This window comes from Taudactylus pleione, unplaced genomic scaffold, assembly GCF_031769625.1.
Source record: "Taudactylus pleione unplaced genomic scaffold, aTauple2 ptg000788l, whole genome shotgun sequence".
Taxonomy (NCBI): Eukaryota; Metazoa; Chordata; class Amphibia; order Anura; family Myobatrachidae; genus Taudactylus; species Taudactylus pleione.
The window spans coordinates 1,236,032-1,252,199 of NW_028285190.1; the positions used below are offsets into that span (position 1 = coordinate 1,236,032).

General features: G+C 42.8%; 1 protein-coding gene across 2 annotated transcripts in view; it reads left to right on the forward strand.

Annotated features, from left to right (window-relative positions):
- GPR158 (G protein-coupled receptor 158) overlaps positions 1 to 16,168 on the forward strand; it is a 329,386-nt gene that overhangs the window by 65,191 nt on the left and 248,027 nt on the right. For both annotated transcript variants that reach the window (XM_088457824.1, XM_088457825.1), the window contains exon 2: positions 2,149 to 2,254. In XM_088457824.1, the coding sequence (XP_088313950.1) occupies positions 2,149 to 2,254 (106 nt within the window). The remainder of the gene's footprint in view (positions 1 to 2,148; positions 2,255 to 16,168) is intronic.

The following is a 16,168-nucleotide window of genomic DNA, read 5'->3' on the forward strand; positions in this document are numbered from 1 at the left end:
CAGCAGATGCACTGCCCAGATCAGTGTGACATGTGCAGTGCTTCTGTCTGTTTCTGGTGTAATAAAGAGTTAAAAGGGTTAAAATTTATGATAACAAACAGCACGGGGTCCCCTCCTCAAAGCATAACCAGCCCTGGATCTCTGAGCCCATTCTGGTACAGGAAAATCGAAGGAAAACCCGGCTTGGGGTTCCCCCTATTTTCCTATAACTAGTACCAGGCTGAATCTGCCGGGGTGGTTATGCCAAAGCAGGGAGAAACACAGCATAGGTTCTCCCTGCCAAAGCAATTACCAGCCTCAAACTGGTAAGCCCATGGCTGGCAATGCTCAGAAAGTGGCGGTTAGTGAGTGAATGTATAATGAAGGGTTAAAACCTTTGATGTCCGTGTTATGTCTTTTTTTTAGACATGTTCTTCAAAGAGGGGCTACAGGTGCCAGCGGCCTGCTGGCACTTGTGGTTCTACAAGTGCTGCAGGGCAGACTTGTTGGGACCTGTAGTCCCACTGTGAAGAACAATATTATTTCTATATTTAACCCATTACCCCTGCACCCACCGTCTCCAGGGGTGCATGACAGAGTCCTGGGCTCGCAGCCCTGGACTGGTTGATTCTTGGGAGGGAGGACCCCATTTTATTCTTGAGGTCCCCACTTTCCGAGGATTGCCAACCCTGAGCTGACCAGTTTGGGGTTGGTGAATGCTTTGGCAGGGAGGCTCCACACTGTGCGTCTCCATGCTGAGGCATTACCACCCTGGTTGTTCAGCAACAGTGCTGGCTATAGGAAAATAGGGAGAGCCCCATGTTGATTTCCACCGATTTTCCTGTACCAGATCGGGCTCAGAGGTCCAGGATTGGTTATGCTTTTTCTTTGGGGGGGAAGGGCACACCTTTTTTTTTAACCCTTTATTACACCAAAAACAGACAGGAGCACTGCACAGTTCACACTGATCTGTGCAGTGCTTCTGTAGTACATGCTGCGGAGGCGGTGGTCTCATTAAAACTTCTATTTTGGCCCAAGTTTTTGTAAATCACTCTATTGTGTTCCTGTGTATGGAAAGTATTTGCGAGTTGGTTTGATGGTTTATGGACTTCTTTTCGGACGTGCTTTGCAGATAGAACCGTGTCTTTACACCCGTGTTTGCTGGGAATACATTCTCGGCCAGACACGATTCTTAGTAAACATACGCCTACTGTAAGTGTTTACTTTGTTACTCTTATTTACTATAATTGCATACTGTACACTTATATAGTTGTAGATTAAATGATCATCTATGCCTGAGAGTTGATGTAATATTGCAAAGGTATAAATATTACCATCAACTATTTTCTAAAACTATGATTATTCATATTTATTAAGTGATGTAAAATCACAATCAAGTTTAGGCTATTTACACACTGGGAAAGAAAACATTATTTTGATAACATATTTAAATGGAATAATGCATCTGCTGTATATCATTATAACTATTAAAAGTCCCTTTGGATTTCTGTGACCTGTATAAAAGCCTTTGGGCCCAAATCTAGTACCCTGCAAATTGTGGGCATTAGTGATATTTCTGCCATGTAGCCCCTAGATTTAAAGCGGACTGGCTTTGCCTTAAAACAATTACTGCTTTAAATCTAGCAACTACATCACCGAAATCTGGTCGCTGTCTGTATCTTACAGGCTCTTACATTGTGGCTTTGCTCTACAGTCTCCTGCCTTTATGTGATCAAAGAACTACTTGGTGGCTTCTAATATCTTATAGCAGAGATTCCAAAACTCTGCTATTACAGTCCACGTTTTAAAGATATCCTTGCTTGAGCACAGGTGACTTAATTAGTACCTCAGTCAATTTGATTTCAACATCTGGACTAAAGCATGGATATCCATAAAACCTGGACTGCAATGCCTGAGTTTGGGAACCTCTATCTTATGGTGTGCTTGATTCTTTATGCAATCTTCAGCTGAGGTACAGTAGGCAAGCTGTAGTGTTCTAGCTGTGTTGCAACTACAGGGCTGTCAGAGCTTTCTGGTACTTGTGGTTCCACAACAGCCAGAAAGAAACACAGAATAACTATAGCACATATGATCTGCAGTATAGCACAATCAACATATCTGAAATATTTACCCATAACGTTTAAAAATTAATATATTTAATTTTTTCAGGGGAGTTCTTAAAGTGGATGTAAACCTGCAGAGGACGGACATCGATCAATGCTCAAATGATGGGTGGTTTTCTGGCACTCACAGATGTCAACATAACAGCTCAAAGGTAAGTAATACTAATGTACCTGTGGAAAGATGGGGTCTGATTCAGAGATGGACGCAATGCTGATGTTTATGGCTGATGTGCGCATGGGTCTGAATCGTACTGCGCATGCGTAAAGTTTAATTATCAATATTGCTCGCAGTTAAGATATAATCGCAAAGGTATTTACAGACAGGGACCACCTGTAGGCAGGAGGTGATAACTCAAACTCGCGACCATTTTAAAGGCGGGTCTCTGCCAGCGAATGCGATCTCGTACGCAGTAAAAACGTCTCCGGCATCTCAGTTCCCGCAGCCATTCTGCGTCACCATAGGGATAACGCAGAAGTTCGATAATCGACTGATCTGCGAGCGATCTGTGTCTTTGTTTGCAGTCGCTTGGATTTGCGAAGTTGCCGATTGCTGTCTCTATACAGATCTCGACTGCTGCGACACTTGCATATTATCGCACAGCTGGTGCATACAAACTGGCAGCTGCGGCAGCATTAGCGTACATGAGGCCCATGGTAATGTCTATTGTTCATTTAGTTTTTCTCTAAATGTTGGGCTGCAATTACCTGGTGTAAAGTTAAAATGTTAAATTGACTTATCTGATTAGTTGTATCTGTTCTGTATATTAGTAGTTGCACTTACTATAGGCAGTCATCTAATAACAAAAAGTCCAGCTTCTGATGAACATTGTGCAAATAAATCAAAAACAAAACCTTACTAGACTTTTGGGGTATTTACAGGGGCATTTTAAGAGAGGAGGGGGTCCATGTGCAAATTCAGTGTGGGCCCCCTCCTCTCTCTAGTGGTGCCGTGGTGGGTGGTGCAGCAGTAGATTCTGGCTTATGCCTGGGATTCTGGGAAAATGGCGTTTTCCCTGGGACAGCAGCACTACGCACATTGGCCGCCGCCATTTACCCAGTGACTTTTGCTGCTCAGCAGCACCAAAAGCACTCTGTAGACAACGGACAGGTAAGCATTTAAAGTATATGGGTGCAGGGTGTGCAATGTGGGCCCCCCTGTACCCAGGGGCCTGTGTGCGCTGCACTCCCTGCACCCATTTTAGATACGCCCCTGGTTCTTTCGTTTACATACTAGCCAGAGCAACCTGTCCTGCATTGAAGAACTCAAGCAAAGATGAAACATGCTGTGGGTGAATGTTTTGAGCCAGCACAAATTATTACAAAAAAGTCATTATTCTGCCCACAGTTCCATGATTTGGCCATTCAAAAACATCCATTTTGGTCACATACATCAGTGGCCACTAGCCAGTTGGTAGGGTTGTTCATTAAAGTGTTGATGGTCTGCATTAATGGCAGCAGAGCTGTAACTAGACTTTTTGGTGCCAGAGAGAGCATTGATAACCCCCCATATTTTAAATAGGGACATAAGATAGTGCACCTGAAAAAGGGCCATGGCCTCATAGGGAAGGGCTAGGGAAGAGATAGGGGTGGCCAGGAGATGCTGGGGATAAAAGATGAGGAAGCTACAAGTGAGAATAATAATAAACAGGAAAATTGACAGGCCCAAACAGCGCCCCCTGTCCTGCGGTGCCCTGTGCCATGGCACTGGTCGCAATACCCTAGTTACGGCCCTGAGTGGCAGGAAACCATTTATCATCAATAGTTTCATTACATCAGCTAAAGGAACCGCTTCCAAGGCATTATCCTACTTGATCTCTTTTGCACCATCGGGAGACTGAAGTGAGGGCCATTGGAATACAAGACATGTTATTGCCATAGTAACTATAACTCAAGATGCTCTCTCTCCGATCCCGCCCCGCCCCCTTCCTCTTCACATGCACGGACAGGCTATATACTCTACCTGGTCTGTGATTCTCTTCTACATCATATTCAACTTCAGGCCTGTCTGTTCCTTTCAGAGAGCAAATACACCGTAGCTGGCTTAGACATGAGGTTCGGTTGCAACACTTTGGATCAAAGCCATTAATGGCAGAGTAACATCTAATCCCTGCCATATATGGCAAAAGCATCAACCATTGAACTTGAACATCAATGTTTGCTAAGCATTAATGGTCTATTGAAAATCTTACCAGACGGTTGTTCAGGCACTGAGTTGACCACAATTTATTGCTTTAACACAATGTATGGAAAGTATACCCCACCACACACATGGCAATAAGGGTCAGTATCAACCCAATCGCATCTGATCCTAAAGGATTGGATTTTGATGGGGAACGACATTGGCACCCACAAATGGTGCCATAGTAGGTCAATTTAATTAAATGTTACAAATGACCAACCAAATTTACAGTGTGTGGAGAGCACAATAGTCTGTTCTTAAAAAGATTTTAAGTAGCCAACTGATCTCTATTATCATGTGTAAGTATAGCCCAAACTTCATTGTATGCTTAATATTTAGCTACTAATATAAATACAAAAAATACTGTAGGTCCATACATTTGTCTGCAACGGTTTGAAGGATGATCTTATTCTTCTCAGTAAATATTTACAGCAAGTAGACAATTATATCAAGTCGTTTTAAAATGATCTTACTGCTTTGACTGCAGCACCAGATTGCAACTGTGCTCATCCATCACATACCAGGGGAGCTGAGATGCCCCACTGTCTTCAGGGGAAGATTTGAGCTGAAAATGTTGTGAATCAGTTTAATGATTTATGGTCCCCTATAATATATATTTTTTTCAAACAGGGTTTAGCACTAATAAAGAAAAGCAACTGAAACTTTGCATAACAAGCCTGTTTTATTATTTTTATTTTATGGTTTTATCTTTTTAATCCCTTTGAAAATGAGTATAATGTTTATTGAGCATGGTGCTTCATTGTCTTCAATGAAAGCCATCTAATTATATTTTGCTTTTAAAGTACAATATATGCTACTGTTGTACTCTGCTTTTTTAGACTAATTAAACCCAGCGTGTCTTAGGACTCCTGTAGTTTCCTGAAATCTCCTGCAATCAAAAGAATGGAGATGACAATTCTAAGTTTCTTATTACTTGTAACCTTTGAACATACCAGCAGCAACAAATGATTATTTTTCATTTTAATATAAATGTTGATGATCTCATAGACAGACTTAGAATTAAAGTGTCTTTAAAAGTAATTGTAAAGTCTTTTATTACAGTGCAAATTAACCTTAAACTTGAAATTATCTCATATGTCAAGAAGATAAAATTGGATGCCCATTTCTGCAGCTTGGTTAAAAAGACAGTGGGGCTTAGCATTTCTTTCTCCTTTGCTAAAAGACACAGGACCTGATTTTCAGGGGTCTATTTACTAAGCAGTGTTAGGAGACAGAGTGAAAAGTGATAGGAAAGTGATAAGGTGCCAGCCAATCAGCTCCCAACTGTCATTTTTCAAACACAGCCTGTGAGATGACAGTTGGGAGCTGATTGGCTGGCACCTTATCACTTTCTTATCACTTTTCACTCTGTCTCTTACTGCTTAGTAAATAGACCCCTCAGTCACAACGTAACTCAGCTGAAATTTTGTACGCTGTCTGCAGTCGGAGGTCTTATGCGACATCTTATGTACTGCCCCCAGCCCTCCATCTGCTAATGCAGCCATCATCACCATTATCAGCACTCACACCTTCGCCATGGTCAGCGTCCCCTCTGCATACATTTGACTCAGAATATGGTGTAAGGCTGGCAGCACTGCCACTGTATGCCCACGAGATTGCTCTTTTATGTGCATATGCTCAGTTGAGCCCATTTGGCACCCAGACAGAAACTACAGAGATGTGTCTGATCTGAATGATCTGCATACAATTTTGTCACAACATGTAGGTTGAAATTAATCAGCTCTTGCCATTTCAATAGTTTCCTATGTGGTAACACTGCCAAGTTGTGCTTTATGCATTTATCATTCCATTATGCTTGCTTTGTTGCTGTCATTCATGTAAGGTGCTGTTTCTCTTATCAAGCACCAACCATTACCTGACACCACTGTGTTTATGAAGAAGCATTTGCTGTACTGTACAGAGTAGGACGTTTCATCCATCTGTGACGGTTCAGCCAGGAAGGACACAGAAAAAGAAGTCAATCTGTCACCTGACTGGATGACTGCTCCTTCTGTAATCACTTGCTGTGCTCACTTTCTCCTTCTGACTTGGTTGAATTACTCAGTATGGACTGCTGGGGGACTTCTGCTCTGGAAAATGCTTCTGTTGGAACAGGTGTTGGGACGAGCCCTCCACCATCCCTAGTGGTGGGTATACTTGTCAGTGGCAAATGCAGGATTTCTAGAGGGGGGTTTCGAAATGCTTGATTTTAGAGCAAGTATGGCCAGTCCATGAAGAGGGCAGAATTAGTACTCAACCAGTTTTAATATGTGTCACACAAAGTGTATTGTGTATCATAATTCCAGCATATACAGGACCTAGCGATCACAATAAGCCATTAGATGTGGCAGTAGGGCCATCCTGCCTGAGCTGGATGTTTTTATTTTAGATGTGGGCACCATTCCAGACTATCGGAGCAAGTCCGGCATCTTGGAGGAGCAGTAGAAGACACGGCCCTGGAAATATATGTACATATTGGGCTCTATAGCAGTGCATCCTTAATAGTGCATGATTTCCTAGATCTCCTAGTTGGTGCACAGGTTATTTCTTACTGTCTGATACATGCTAAAAGATCCACAGGTGGTGCTAATTATTTCATTTGTGATACTGAGAAGAACATGCAACACTAGCAAAATTCTTTTAAATTACTATTTCTACAGTGGTCATGTGTGTGCTGGGGAGGGGGGTTTCCAGGCAAACAGAAACCCCCCCTGCGTTTGCGTATGTTTGTGTAGTGTGGATCATACCTGGTCTCCAATACAAGAATGACAATAAAGATAAAGTTAAGTTTGATTTATTAGACCATAATGCACCATCACCATGGATCTGCTTGGATATAAAAAGGTTCAATAACAGATACAATGTAAGATAATATTTCACTTACTGGACCCAATATGGGTATCAATTACCATAACAGCACTATAGGGCCTTAACTTCAATTTAAACTGTGCAATAGCAAAAATGCAGTTTCAATAGTGCAATATGTAAATACTTCAGGAGTGATAAATAATGTCAATACTGTACATTTCACCATGAGTAATCTTGATACTGGACAATTCTAATAATTGCCATGTGACTAAAAGGCACTACAGCAACACACATTGTGGATATAATACACTTAAGGCTATAATATAGGCAATCACATAAAAAGCCGATAATGCAGTAATTCAGGTGCATTCAATAAACAACATAAATATAATTCAGTATAAATGAGACATTGGAAGGAAACAAACTTCTCAATAATTCTAGAAGTGTAATAAGTCCCGTAAGCATACCTAACCTTAACACAATGAGTCCTGGCAAAGAATGGGTTAACCTGTTATTCTTCACTGGCCATTTCTTTCATTAATGCACATGAAATTAAGTCATTACATTTTAGGGTGCTTTAGGGCTCTATTTATTGTCATTATTTTTACTAAAATAAAGTGAAAAAGGGTGTTTTCACACCCTTTTCACATTAATTTAGTTTCACCTAAAGTTACTACAGCGCAATTGGAGTAGAATTCGTAAAATTCTACTCCAACCCCTAAGTATCACTTATTTTTAGTAATTAGATCGCATTTCTCATAATTGTAATGAGAAATGCGATCTGTGTGCAAGTTACTAAAAATAAATTGTGAAAAAAATACCTGGGGAGGCCCTGTGATTATAACGCCACCTGGAGGTGGCATTATCCAGGGTCTCCCCTGGTTACCGGACTCCTGCTCCGCTCTAACATGCAGAGCAGAGCCCGGAGCCGGTCCCAGTGATCAGCTGTGTGGTCAAAACAGACCACACGCTGATACACCACAAAAAAAAAATAATAGTCAAAAAAAATTTACTTACCAGGGACCGGAGTTCGGGGCTCTGGTGATGTCCTCCCTCCGGTCAGCTAGTCTCTCATACTGCACTGCGGCCCGGTCATCAGGTGACCGGGTCCCAGTGCAGTATGGGATGTCAGCTGACCGGAGTCATGGAGGACATCACCGGAGCCCGGATCATGCAGGTAAGTGCATTTAATGGGGGGAGGGATGTGTGGGGGGGTCCGCGATCGCGGGGCTCAACACCAGGGGGCAGGGCTTAGCGCCGGGGGGGTAGCAGCAGTGGCTGGTCAGTGCATGCGAAGGCATTTGCCACGATATTTTTTGCAAAAATACCGTGATAAGGCTGCGGAGGGGATTCACAGGGACACAGCTTTATCGCAAGCTCTGTCCCTGCAAGGGATTTTTAGTAAATCCCTGTGACAGTGCCTGAATTAACAATACGAATTCAGTCGGTAATATCACACTACAATCTGCGTTCCCAATGCGGATTTTAGTAAATAGAGCCCTTAGTGTTGGCTAAGTATCTCGGTCACAATGAGGTCGCTTGCTGACTGGTGTGCTGCATGCACTAACACACAAAGTACAATACTTAATGAAAGTGTAGTCCCTGTTAACTGTAGCAACAACAATACATTCCTTCTCTACTTACACTTTTAGCACTGAAGCAAAGGTTAACTTAGCATTGTATAACAGCTGGGTAAGTGGTTTGTGATTGGTCCACAATCAGAACTCAAATTACCATACGTTATCAGGGTGGCTCCAAATTGTAGATGCTGCACTGTATATTGTAGTTTTACAAAATGTCCCTCTTGTAGGCAGATGCTTGCCTTAGTGAGCAGGAATAAGGTAGTTCAAGTACAAGGCTTCTGTGCATGTCCCCGGGGTTTTGGTCTCAGTGGACACCTGTGTGCGTCAGTTTAGTGTAAATGGGCAGTGAAGATATATAACAGACCGGGATCCAGTCAATATACTGACAAAGAGGATGCCGGTGCTTAAAATACCAGTGCCGGAATCCCGACGCCTGTCAGAATCCCGACGCTGGCTTCCCGACTGCGGTCATCCCAAAGGTAAGTTACAGGTTAGGGGGAGGGTTAGGGGTTAGGTTTAGGCACCAGGGGGAGAGTTAGGTTTAGGCACTAGGGGGGAGGGTTAGGTTTAGGGTGTGGAGAGGGGGGAGGTTAGGTTTAGGCACTAGGGGGGGAGGTTAGGTTTAGGCACCAGAGAAAGTTAGGGTTAGGAGATGGGTTAGGATACTTACAGACAGGTGTCGGTATACTAACCCTGTCAGGATGCCGGCATCGGGATTTTGACCGCCGGGATCTTGAGTGACGGCATCCCGTACCCAACAGATCTGTTCCACATTACTTGATACTGCAGTTCAGCCTAACTCTGCCCGGCCCAGCCTCCTCCACTGCAGCCTGACTCTCTCAGTGTCCAGCACGGCTCACCACGTCCTGCAGCCACAGCACCAGCTCTGAGCAGCCTGGCTCCACGTGGCCCCTCACTGCAGCAGCACTACAATTACAGCATGTCTGCCCTTCCCCCAGTTTCTTCAGCACAGCCCAGGCTTTCTAAGCTCTGCCCAACAGCCTTTGTTTCTTCCTGCATGTAGCTGGCAGAAATACCTGCAGAGTGTCCACGGGGTCCTAAATCCTGGCTATTAACCCCTCAGTTTCCAGGGTATCACAAGGGAGGTGAGTAGAACATAGCATCTTGAAAGGAAAATGTTTTTGAGAAAAATGCTTGTAAGGCTTCTTAAAATATATCTTGGTCACTTTCAGGCAAGAGATTTACATTAAAGCTTTAAACACAATGTTATTTCTTAACGATGCTTAACGGGACAAATCTGCACTCGAATTAAAGTTACCAATCCGCAATTAGATTTATAAGTTCATTGCAACTTATGCATGGCTCACACGCTACAATATTGCAGCATATATAGAGTAAGTAGTCTGATAATACATTGTGCACCTTAAGACCATTCATAATCAAATAGAGTTGTTTTTGGATATGTAGGTAAATGTTGATAGCTATCACCCTTTGTTTGGTCATCTTCAATCACATTAGCAAGTCCTGGCAATGCCATAAGGGTAGATCTCAGCCAACAGAGACACCTATGTCAGTGGCTGAATTGGATACATACTACATTGAAGGTAAACGTCTAGTTGCTTCCTATGGGTCTTGTGCACAATTATTATTTAGTATTAGCAAACAACTCTCAGTAAGTAGAAAAAATAATCAGTAATTGAGGATATATGTTATAGTTTATTAAAACAACTCAGTTAAATTTTTTTTTATTGTTACATGTCTGTGACTTGCTAATTAGGCTTGGCCATTTTAAGCTCATTCATTAGTCATCATAACCAGGCAAATATCATCAGCCTGGCTCTACAGTCATGTACAAGCAAGGTTATGGAATCATTTTACCTGGGACATGTTGCCATGGAAACACATCTCTCATGCTACAGGAAAACATCATACTATGCAGAAGCATCTGTTCACTCAGCAAAGTAAGGTCACAATGAATTTAAGAATGAAGTTTTACCGAATGTATCAGATGGTTGATGATGATGAAATCCAATTAACACTTATCTATAGTTTCTAATCTTGATATTTTCATATATTTTTAACGCTTTTTAAAAGTCTGCATATATTTAGGTGGAATATAGCAATAAAATGAATGTGGTTTATCCAATAATTTTTTTACGTATAAGGGTTGCAAATGCCATATGTAAAGATGCTTTCTGCTCAAGCATTGCGAATTAGCAGCAGAATCCTAATAGTAACCATTTCATCAATGATGGCCGCAATGGTCTAATGCAGGGATGGGGAACCTTCTTTCTGCCGAAGGCCATTTTGATATATATAACATTATTGGCCACGACCCTCCAAGTGACATCACATGGGGGCAGGGCCACAAACAACGGTGATTACAGCAATGCCTGGAGCATCCTGAGGATGTTTCAGGGAGCTGTAAGGGCAGCGGTGTGACCATCTGAAGTGTCCTCGAGGGCCTTATACGGCCCCCGGGCCTGAGGATCCCCATCCTTGCTCTAATGTGACTGGTTTGCATGCCGGGCAAGGTTATTTGAGGCCTGGTGACCTTCTCCTCTTAGGGCATTTTGCTGCAATGATTGTGGTATTACATGAGTGTGTATTGAGTCACAGGTATTTCAAGACAGAAGGCCTGATTTAGAGATGTACGCATACCCAATGGTCTAAGACGATGGGGGGGACTGCTATCTGAGTAAGCCTTAAGCTTACTCAGATAGCCGATGCTGCAGACATGGCGGCCGATGGTCACGGTGTTGATCCGATCCTGCATCTTCGGACGCAGGCAACACATCTGAGATGCTGTTTGGAGGTGTCTTTTCCCTTCAGATGCCTCCTGCAGCATTAGTATACAGTATATACTTACAGCACCTACGTCCAAAGACACAGATGCTATGTGCATAGCGTACGTACATCTGTGAGCCAGGCCCTGAGTAGGGTTTTTTGTTTCACTGTCAGCCTATTATTATTTACTTTATTATATTTGATTTCTTTTTATTAATAGGAGCTAGCATGGCTAGGCCTTATGCCCGTCCCTTGGGGTATCGATAGCTGAACAGCAACTAGCTCATTAGGTGGACAGCACAGGTGGGAGCAGAGCATCAATACAAAGGTGGCAGCAAAAACACAGGGTCAAGCAGTTAGGTGACCCTGGCGGGTGCCCTCACCTACAGTACTTGTCCTTGTGACAGCTACTTACATAGGCAAACACAGGGGGTTTCCGGTTGCCTGGAAACCCCCCTCCCCAGCCCACACCGTGACCACAATAGAAATTGTAATATAATAGAATATTACTAGTGCTGCATGTTGTTCTCAGGATTGCAAATTAAATAATTAGCAACACCTGTGGATCTTTTAACATGTGTTTGACAGTAATAAATACACCTGTGCACCAACTAAGAGAACTGGAAAACATGCACTGTTAGGGGTGCACTGCTATACACCATCAACAGGTTTAATTAATAATACTGTGTAATATGGTCTCCTTATGCACTGGATAGTGCATAAGGAGACCAATATGTACATATATGTCTAGGGCAGTGCTAAGTTCTTTTGCTGCCCCCCCAGACTCCCAGACTTGCTCCAATGCTCTGGAGTGGGCTCACATCTAAAATAAAAACATTCAGCTCAGGTAAGATGCCTCTACTGCTACATTTAATGGCTTGCTGTGATTGCTGGTCCTGTATATGTTAGAATTATGATATACACTACGCTTTGTATGATGCATATTAAAGCTGGATAAGTGCTAATCATGTCCTCTTCATGGACTGACCACACTTACTCTACAATCAAGCATTTGGAAACCCCCTTCCGGAAATCCTGCATTTGCCACCGTTCTACCCATGCTAACCCAGTAGATATTGCTTGAATGATGCTTTAACACCTGAGGCAGCTCCTGAGCCACGTGGGAGGACTTCATCTACAAACAATATTTCTCCATCAACATCTTCTAGTGTGATGAATCCATGCAACAAGGTTATCACCCAAGATAAATGATAGGATAATAATATATACAAGTTTTTTCTCTAATTTAGGTTTCAAGGTCTCCCATAAAAGTGATTCTAAATAACACCAAACTAAGTGTCAGATTAATATTTGAACAAATAGGCAGAAAATATCCTTTGTGCCCATTGGAATTATAATTTTGGTTCATAGAGTATATTTTACTTGTGTTCCTATTTCAGAGAGAAGAAAATACAATATTACACATCCTTAGAATTATAGTTAGGACATGATAATAGATCATGCAGCCGACTAATTCCCAGGAGGGGACCTGAATGTATAAATCTCGATCACTGGCCTTTGCAAGGTCATAGTAATACATTCATTTTGCAGTCTGAAAGGTGTTTGTAGAAACATCTTCTATTAAATTATATTCACTGTTATTAAAAATGCATTTAAATCACTTAGAATATCATTGATGATGAAGTTAGGTTAACATTTTAGTTATATTTGTTTAAAAATTGGAAAATAACATGAACGGAGTAATAATTAATTTTTTGTCCAAAGTCAGTCATTTCATATATTTTACTGTTGTAAAACATATAGGACCTCATTCAGACCCGCTCGCAAGCGCCTATGCGCTCGCAAGCGGGTTGATGGTGAGGCCCTGCGCACGCGCAGCGGCCGCAGTGCGCGTGCGTAAGCCCCGGAGCAAGTGACAAATTCACTTGCTCCAGGGATCGCTACAAAAGGGGTGGCTGTCGATGTTGACCGACAGTTCGCCCCGTTTTGTAGGTGGGGAGGGGGGGAGGGGGGGTGGCCGGACAAACGGAGGCATTCCTGAAGGAACGCCTGCCATTTGTAGGCGGCCCTACTGACATCAGCAGTGATGTCAGTAGGTAGCTTCCTGCTCTGGTCACCCACAGTTTAGCGAGCGGCCAGGAGACCGGCTTTTAAAGAAGTGGCCCCCCTCGTTCAGAGCGAGCGCTCGCATTTTGCGAGCAGCTCTGAATGAGGTCCATAGTACAAAGGGGTTGGGTACGGGATGCCAGTGCTCAGATCCCAGCGGTCAAAATCTAGACACTGGCATCCCGACAGAGTTAGTATACCAACACCTGTTGGTAGGTATCCTAACCATTTCCCTACCCCTAGAAGCAGCCTAAACCTAACCCTCCCCCTAGTGCCTAACCCTAACCTTAACACTCCCTCTAACCCAACTACCTACCATCGGGATGCCGACGGTCGGGATACCGGCGCCAGTATTGTGATAGGTGTCAGGATTCCGGTGCCGGTATTCTAAGCATTGGCATCCCACTTGCCGGGATTATGACCGCATCCCACTACAAAGACCCAAATATAAGGATAGCCACCTCCAGTTTTGCCTGCCATGCTGAACCATTTGCTATGTGGTACAGCAACCATTATGCATTGGCATCCCACTTGCCGGGATTATGACCGCATCCCAGTACAAAGACCCAAATATAAGGATAGCCACCTCCAGTTTTGCCTGCCATGCTGAACCATTTGCTATGTGGTACAGCAACCATTATGCATTGGCATCCCACTTGAAGGGATTATGACCGCATCCCAGTACAAAGACCCAAATATAAGGATAGCCACTTCCAGTTTTGCCTGCCGTGCAGAACCATTTGCTATGTGGTACAGTAACCATTATGCATTGGGGTACCCCCTTTATATATAGTATGTAATGGAGAATTGTAAAAGCTGTGTATAGAGTGGTTTGGGCTGACAAATTGTAATTCCCCATGCATCTATTTTCAGCCTGCTGTATGGGCGCTTGTCTTGCTCGCAGAAACCAGTAGTTCAACACACTGGAGGAGTGAGTGGCCAGAAGCGAGTTATTATTTTACTGTGAACTAATGTATTACTGTGAACTACATGTGAACATATGAGGGAGATGTACTAAGCCTTGGAGAGTGATAAAGTGGAGAGAGATAAAGTACCAGCCAATCAGCTCCTAACTGTCATGTTATAGACTGTGTTTGAAAAATTTCAGTTGGTTGGTACTTTATCACTCTGCACCTTACCACTCTCCAAGGCTTAGTACATCTGCCCCAATTATCTTGTCAAATTACTTCCTTGTGTCATCATGGTCCTGTCCTGCCTACTTCAAAAGAAAGAGCAGCTGGATCCAGCAAGGGTGATCTACTCTGCTGCGAGTTAGGGAAGACCTCTTGAAATTTGGGAGTCTGCCGGACATTCTGAGAGAGTAGTAATGTACGGTGATCTCTTAGGATCTATGAGTATCTTGCTGTTCCCCTCATATGATAAAGAAAGAAAAACGATATATGGTGTAAACCCGCAAATGCTAATAAATAAAAATATCAAGATATAAGAATCGCACTCACCCTTTTCAAGTGAGTGTATAGCGTTGGCCATAGTAATCACCGTGGTCCTACGGTGGTTGCTGATTGTAACAATGATGTCACAGGTGGTTTAGCTTGATGTCTTCAAATGGTCAAAGGAAGAAAAACATAGAATACAATTTCATAGTGCAGATCAATGCATTCCAAAAAGCCAAGTTATATCCAGTACAATTTTGTACTCACCTTTTATAGTGTATCATATGGGCTTTGGACATTCATTTCTATGAACCCCGATGTCCGTCGGTGGCTACCCAATCCGGGATTTTTAAGGGTAGAAAAGCTCAAAATAATGTTGGAGGAATAGATAATGCGTAATGTTCCATATGAAATATATAATTTGGATATATAATGGATATAACTTGGCTTTTTGGAACGCATTGATCCACACTATGGAAGTGTATTCTATGTTTTTCTTCCTTTGACCATTTGAAGACATCATTCTAAACCACCTGTGACATCATTGTTGCAATCGGCAACCACCGTAGTACCACGGTGATTACTAGGTCCAACACTATACACTCGCTTGAAAAGGGTGAGTGCGATTCTTATATCTTTTTACTTATTAGCATTTGCGGGTTTACACCATATATAATTTTTCTTTCTTTATCATATGAGGGGAACAGCAAGATACTCATAGATCCTAAGAAAGCGCAGGAACCAACCCTTTCCTTTTGCCTATCGTTTGTCTGCTGTTCATGGCTGCATATCTGATTGGATCTTATCTTGTATGAAACTCAGCGCCAGTCAAACATCCCATAAACATGTACAGTGATCTGAATGTTGCTCCGTAGCAAAATAGCAGTCTTGACTCAGCCTCAATTAGAAAGTGCTCTTGGTGCTATTAGTGGACAGGGAGGATAACTGTCCTTCCACATCACATCCTTCCTACCTGATACAAATGTGATACAAATAGACACTGTGGGCCTTGTGTCAACACTTGGCCAAGGCAATACTCATTTGTTTTGATCCAGAAGAAAGATAGAGTGATTTGAAGTCCTGTGGATAGCAACCACAATGGCAATTTTATCCACACCGCATTTTATTCTGATTACTATTATAGGGAAACTTGTATCAGCCCTACGAAAGAGGAAAAAGGGAGGTGTTGTCCATTGTAACAAATCAGATTGTAGCTATCATTTTATAGAATGCACTAGATCAGTGGTTCCCAAACTTGGTGCCGTGGCACCCTGGGGTGCCTCAGGG